General features: G+C 44.5%; 1 protein-coding gene across 1 annotated transcript in view; it reads right to left on the reverse strand.

The window, feature by feature from the left end:
* RAPGEF1 (Rap guanine nucleotide exchange factor 1) overlaps nt 1–5,018 on the reverse strand; it is a gene marked incomplete at its 5' end in the record, with an annotated part of 50,607 nt that extends 45,589 nt beyond the window's left edge. The window contains 5 exon segments of the mRNA XM_056538576.1: nt 801–924; nt 1,625–1,771; nt 1,859–1,947; nt 4,442–4,598; nt 4,840–5,018. Of these exon segments, the coding sequence (XP_056394551.1) occupies nt 801–924; nt 1,625–1,771; nt 1,859–1,947; nt 4,442–4,598; nt 4,840–5,018 (696 nt within the window).
* Between the last annotated feature and the right edge of the window lie 2,266 nt (nt 5,019–7,284).

The raw sequence follows: 7,284 nt of genomic DNA on the forward strand, positions 1-7,284 counted from the left end.
TTATCCTGTACTGATCCAGAGTTATATCCTGTATTATACTCCAGAGCTGTACTCACTATTCTGCTGGTGAGGTCACTGTGTACATACATTACATTACTTATCCTGTACTGATCCTGAGTTATATCCTGTATTATACTCCAGAGCTGTACTCACTATTCTGCTGGTGAGGTCACTGTGTACATACATTACATTACTTATCCTGTACTGATCCTGAGTTATATCCTGTATTATACTCCAGAGCTGTACTCACTATTCTGCTGGTGAGGTCACTGTGTACATGCATTACATTACTTATCCTGTACTGATCCTGAGTTATATCCTGTATTATACTCCAGAGCTGTACTCACTATTCTGCTGGTGAGGTCACTGTGTACATACATTACATTACTTATCCTGTACTGATCCTGAGTTATATCCTGTATTATACACCAGAGCTGTACTCACTATTCTGCTGGTGAGATCACTGTGTACATACATTATATTACTTATCCTGTACTGATCCTGAGTTATATCCTGTATTATACACCAGAGCTGTACTCACTATTCTGCTGGCGAGGTCATTGTGTACATACATTACATTACTTATCCTGTACTGATCCTGAGTTATATCCTGTATTATCCTCCAGAGCTGTACTCACTATTCTGCTGGTGAGGTCACTGTGTACATACATTAACATTACTTATCCTGTACTGATCCTGAGTTATATATCCTGTATTATACTCCAGAGCTGTACTCACTATTCTGCTGGTGGAGTCACATATTTGCTCTGGGTTATGCAGGGATAGTGTCTCTCCATTACCTGGGTACTGGTGCCAAGGGGTATACTAGAACCACTGGTGGCACGGCTCATCGGTGCTACGACGGCCACTCGAGTGGGTGAAGGTGCAGATTGTCTTTTCTTTGGAGGTAAAGCAGGAGGCGGACTGTAAGGTGAAATAAGAAGAACAACAAATCACAACACGACCAGTTATATCTACAGTCCGGAATACTGGACCTTACATGGAGAAGAGGACCAGGAATAATGCAGTGACCGGGAATGCGCAGTTCTATAATAATGCAGTGACCGGGAATGCGCAGTTCTATAATAATGCAGTGACCGGGAATGCGCAGTTCTATAATAATGCAGTGACTGGGAATGCGCAGTTCTATAATAATGCAGTGACTGGGAATGCACAGTTCTATAATAATGCAGTGACTGGGAATGCGCAGTTGTATAATAATGCAGTGACTGGGAATGCGCAGTTCTATAATAATGCAGTGACCGGGAATGCGCAGTTCTATAATAATGCAGTGACCGGGAATGCGCAGTTCTATAATAATGCAGTGACTGGGAATGCGCAGTTCTATAATAATGCAGTGACTGGGAATGCGCAGTTGTATAATAATGCAGTGACTGGGAATGCGCAGTTCTATAATAATGCAGTGACTGGGAATGCGCAGTTCTATAATAATGCAGTGACTGGGAATGCGCAGTTCTATAATAATGCAGTGACTGGGAATGCGCAGTTCTATAATAATGCAGAGAATGAAGAGTTCTGTAACTTTATATATGACTGAATGTTAATATTAGGAACCATGAATAGTGATATATGGGGTAAACATCAACAGGGGAGGGGGCCATACCTATTTTCCATCACTCGTATACCAGGTAACGGGGGTTTGGGTGGAGCGAGCTCATCAGTCTCTACACAGTCTACAGGGACGTCCTTAGGCGGCTCAGGGGTCTTGGTGAGAATCTCCAGTTCTCTCTCCAGAGGTAAATCCTGGGTGCTAGAAGAGGAAAGAACGATGAGACGGACAACAACACATAAGGAGGAGAATTGTGGGAGATTTAACCCTCTGAAGGTGGGAACTCACCTGTCTGACTTGCAGGCCGGTATGGTGGGCTTCACAGGGCTGGTGGGAGACGGGCGCTCCTGCTTCTCGATCATCAATCGTACCAACTCCTGAAAGATCAGACGGGTTAAACATGGACGACAGATACAGATGACTATATACAAATATACAGAGGAGACTGTTGGGAGGAGCGTCACCTGAGCCCTGAACAGGTCAGTCCCCTATAAATATGACATACGTGATGTCTCCCAGCATTCCCTGCTTTTTCATAAACATCATGTGACAAAAAAAAACAATTCTGACTTTGGTATTTTTTACCCCTATTTTTAACATCCCAGCACCCGACTCGTTCGCACGCTGGGACATATGCATACATCCTAGCGATCTCCTCCACTGCCACGGGCAGAGCAGGAGATTGGCGGTGGGACCCCGGCGGTCAATCACCGCCGGAGTCCCGCCACAGCTGCAGGAGACACGCTGAGCAGCGGAGTACCCATTTAAAAATGTTTTGATAATTTTTTTTTTTTTGCACTTTTCTTATTTTCCTCCCAGGTGACTTGTACAAGCAATCATTAGATTGCTAATACAGAGAAATTTAGTACATCTACATCTCTACAGCACTGACTCATTACATCTGTGCTTTATCGATAGAACGTGCAGCAGGCCAGCCCGGTCAGTGAGAGAGATCTAGTAGTCATGGTGTCTGCCGTGGCTATGGATCGTTTCCCTGCAATAAGATGGGGGAGGGACAAAGGGAATTTAAATGATTAAAGGTGAAGTCTCGCGGAAAAAAATTTATCCCCTAAGTTTTAGATCGTGGGGGGTCCGAGCATTAGGGCCCCGGCGATCTCCTGTACAGAGCACCGGCTCTTCTCCACAGTGGCGCATCACGACCCCCGCCCAGGGCGGGGGTCGTGATGCGCCACTGTGGAGGAGAGCCGCGAGACTTCTCCTTTAATAGCCGGCAGTGAAGATCACTACGCTTCTGATATTGGCGGTGGCCCCAGACTTCTAAAATCAGCCGGGTATGAAGCAGGCTTGGGTCCTGAGCCCTCTCCAGATGATGTAATTATACGACAGGGGTCATCAAAGGGTTAATCACCTAACACCTTCACTAGGCCCCCATATTCTCTGGACCCATCACAGATCCCCCTGCACTGGTATAACGGAGCGGACACCTTGGACGGGGCAGCGATACCTCGAGCGATCCGGGTGGGATGTGATGACGGGGGCGGCAGAGGTCCTGACGGGGTCTGCACAGTGCAGGGAATACAGAGGTGAAAGCTATGTGCACAGGGAGGAGGGAGGGGAGGCCTGGAAGGCTCCCAAATATCTGACTTCATTCTCTGGATGACCTCACTGGATGCAGACTCCAGCTGTGTCTCCCCGGAGGGGTAGGACCGCCTGCCAGGCATATGGCTGGGGTTAACCCCTTAGCTACCATCATTAAAACCTGTGGATCTACAGCTGCTGCGATACAATTCCCAGCATGCTTCACTCCCTGGATCTGTGCCAAGAATGTCTTATTGCTGGAGTCGGGGTCCATAGACTTATAATGAAGCCCGTCTCCTGAAGGCTACGATTCCACTTGTTTTTTTCCCCTGTGTTTTGGTCACAGAAAAAAAATGCCAGGAAAAACACCAGAAAAAGCATTTGAGTGGAAATTTAATTTTTGGCCCCTTTGGAGTTCAGAATTTGTTGGGTACCAAAAAAAGATGCAGTAGGGATGGGAATTTTTTTTTACAGAATTTCTATTTTTAATAACGAAATTTTAATTAAAAAAAAATATAAAAAGGGAAAAAACACCAAAAAGGATTAAAAAAAACGCCAAACTGATTTTTTTTTTAAATCAACTGGTGCCAGAAAGTTAAACAAATTTGCAAATTACTTCTATTAAAAAGTCTTAATCCTTCCAGTACATATTAGCTGCTGAATACTACAGAGGAAATTCTTTTTGTTTTGGAACACAGTGCTCTCTGCTGACATCATGACCACAGTGCTCCCTGCTGACATCTCTGTCCATAGCAGCATTTGTTTTCTATGGGGATTTTCTCCTACTCTGGACAGTTCCTAAAATGAACAGAGGTGTCAGCAGAGAGCACTGTGCTTGTAATGTCAGCAGAGAGCTCTGTGTTCCAAAAAGAAAATAATTTCCTCTGTAGTATTCAGCAGCTAATAAGTCCTGGAAGGATTAAGATTTTTTTTAATAGAAGTAATTTACAAATTTGTTTAACTTTCTGGCACCAGTTGATAAAAAAATAAAATAAAATAAATAGTTTTCCACCGGAGTACCCCTTTAAAGTTTTAGTCACTAAATGAATAGTCAGAAGTAGTCCTATTTTACATTGTTCTACAATTCCTTCTATGTAGCCTGCAGTGTAAAGAATGGAGGTTTTAAATCGTTACCTAATTACTGATTATATATGGTCTATTGCAGTGTATCCCAACCAGTTTGCCTCCTGCTGTTGCAGAACTACAACTCCCAGCATGACCGCGGAGGCACACCATAATGACATCATAACTCGAATGAAAACCTCCGTTCTTTACACCGCAGGCTGCATCCAAACCAACAGCGCAATGTGGAACCAGATTTAGGATCCTTACCTTGACGCCGTCCAGCACGGCCTTTATGACGTCCTTCACGGTAGCGACCATTTCCTTGTCCTCGCAGTTCACGCCTTCCAGCATCACTTGGTCGGACCAGCGGATGAGGTTGGCGAGAGACTGGTAGACGCGGCTGTAGCAGGAGGAGATGGCGGTGCTGTGAACAACAATGAATACAGGATAACAATGAATACAGGGAAAACAGCGCCATATAGCAGAGTGGAGTAGTATATCTGCACACTATTGCATATTAACTATTCCTTAAACTAGATTGATGCAAAACTACAACTCCCAGCATGCCCGGACAGCCGAAGGCTGTCCGGACATGCTGGGATTTGTAGTTTTGCAATAGCTGGAGGCACCCAAGTTGGGGAACACTGCCATAAAATGTCACCAACCTCTGCTGAGAGTGTGTGTCCGCCTGGACCAGGGGCAAGATGGCTTCCAGGACTTTGCTTGCCGATCCGGGGAGCATGACCAGCACCATCTTGTCTACCGCCATTTTGTCCACTATAGTCTTAAAGTAGCGCAGAGCGTTGACCACTTCCTTCTCCTGTTCCTCCAGCCGGCTCAGAGTCTACAAAAGCATCAAGATATAAAATGAGTAAAACCGAACGTACAAGAAACAACACTCAGTCCTATCAGTTCCTGGAAAAGCCATTTATAGTTGACTGCAAACCCCTCAGTAATGAAGAGCACAGCTTTTCCAAGAGCCAGAATGCCTATAGGTTAACTGGGTTATCCGGATTTACACATATCTATCTATACTGGTTCCTCAATCCAGAGAAATAAAGATGATGCAGCACTCCACAAATATGCAAAAGGTGGTTGTTTATTCCATCATGTGCAAAGACAACGTTTCACCAGTCTCACACTGGCTTTCTCGAGTATATCTATCTATATATATATATATATATATATATATATATATATATATATATATCTCTATCTATATATATGCATCTATGTCTGAAAAAAATAAAAAGTCCAATGCAGCAGCACATCCACCCAGGGTCAATGAAAAGTATACTGGTGCACGCAGTCATAGGCTCGGTGGGGGAGTCCAACTTCAACACAGTAGAAAAAACTGCAGCACACACAAAGTGTCTCAAGTGAAAAAAAAAAGGTGCTATTTATTCCATCTTTAGCAAGATATACAAAAAGTGCAACGTTTCGGTAGTCTCACACCACCATCTACCGAAGATACCTGAAGATGGTGGGTGTGAAACTATCGAAACGTTGCACTTTTTTTGCACTTGACACTTTTTGTGTGCTGCGGTTTCTTTCTACTGTTCATCTATATCTTTCTATCTGTATCTATCTATCGATAAATTTTTTTTATTCATTGAGATCGATATATATATATATATATATATACACACACACATATACAGTGGTCCCTGAAGTTACAATATTAATCGGTTCCAGGATGACCATTGTATGTTGAAACCATTGTATGTTGAGACCAGAACTCTATGGAAACCTGGTAATTGGTTCTGAAGCCCCAAAATGTCATCCAAAAATTGGAAAAAGTGAGGATTAAAGAAAAATAAGTAGATAACTAATATAGATAAAGCAAATCCTTATATATAAAAGTAAGAAAGATCTGCTGGGAGCTGTAATCACTGTCTATGTCAGTGTTTTTCAACCAGGGTGCCTCCAGCTGTTGCAAAACTACAACTCCCAGCATGCCCGGACAGCCGAAGGCTGTCCGGGCATGCAGGGAGTTGTAGTTTTGCAACAGCTGGAAGCACCCTCTTTGGGAAACACTGGTCTATGTAGAGGAAAGAAGCTTCTTTGGGGTCCTCTACAGTAAACGCAATGTCCTAAAAAAAGTAAAATGGAGCCGCCCTCACCTGATGTCCAAAGGAGCAGCTAACCCTGGTACAGGTAAAAAGTACAGAACATGTAATACCTTCCTGTACTGTAGAGGGCGCTACCAGACAGATTTCAGTGCATACGCTTCAGTAATACAGGGGTTTTACCAGTGAAATGTCCATTCTGATTGGTCGGTTCTTCCAGCCATTGACACGTTTCGCAGATTCCATAGCATTGTATGTTGAGTCTGGTTTCAAGCTACAATGGTCCAGAAAAGACCATTGTATGTTGAAACTATCGTATGTTGAGGCCATTGTAAGTTGAGGGATCACTGTATGTGTGTGTGTGTGTGTATATATATATATATATATATATACATATATATATATATACATATATACATATATATATATATATAGATAGACGTCATGGCCGCACCCCCTCAATGCAAGTCTAAGGGAGGGGGTGTGACTGCCATCACGCCCATTCCCATAGACTTGCATTGAAGGGGTGTGGCCATGATGTCACGAGCAGGGCGTGGCCCTCGCATCACCAGTCATCCGGCACGGAGTTAAGTTCGCTCTGTGCACCGGATGTCTGAAGTGCCGCAGCCGAGATCGAGGGGTCCCCAGCGTCATACGGGATAAGATGTCTAGGGGCGGAGTACCCCTTTAAATTGTGAATGTATCTGTCAGGGATCTTCACAGAACCTCAATGTGGTTTCATTACAGGGCGCGTTCACAGGAAGAGCGGAGGATGCGCCTCTCTGTACTTTCCCCCGAATGATTTCCTGAATGACACTCGAGGAGCCCGAACACATGAAGCCGGCGAAACTCAAGTCACTAAATCCGACAATCGACCGCAGCTGTATGAGTCAGCGCCGCCGTCACCTCCCATCAATGCGCATGAATTCCCTAAAATGTTACGGGAGGCCCCCGACCAGGTTCAGATCTGGGTGGAGGGGGTGGTGGACGTTCAGCTGTGGGGCGCGGTGGCAGAAGATAGTATGGGGCCTGGGAACAGCT

The sequence above is a fragment of the Hyla sarda genome, chromosome 9 (assembly GCF_029499605.1).
Source record: "Hyla sarda isolate aHylSar1 chromosome 9, aHylSar1.hap1, whole genome shotgun sequence".
In the NCBI taxonomy this organism is placed as follows: Eukaryota; Metazoa; Chordata; class Amphibia; order Anura; family Hylidae; genus Hyla; species Hyla sarda.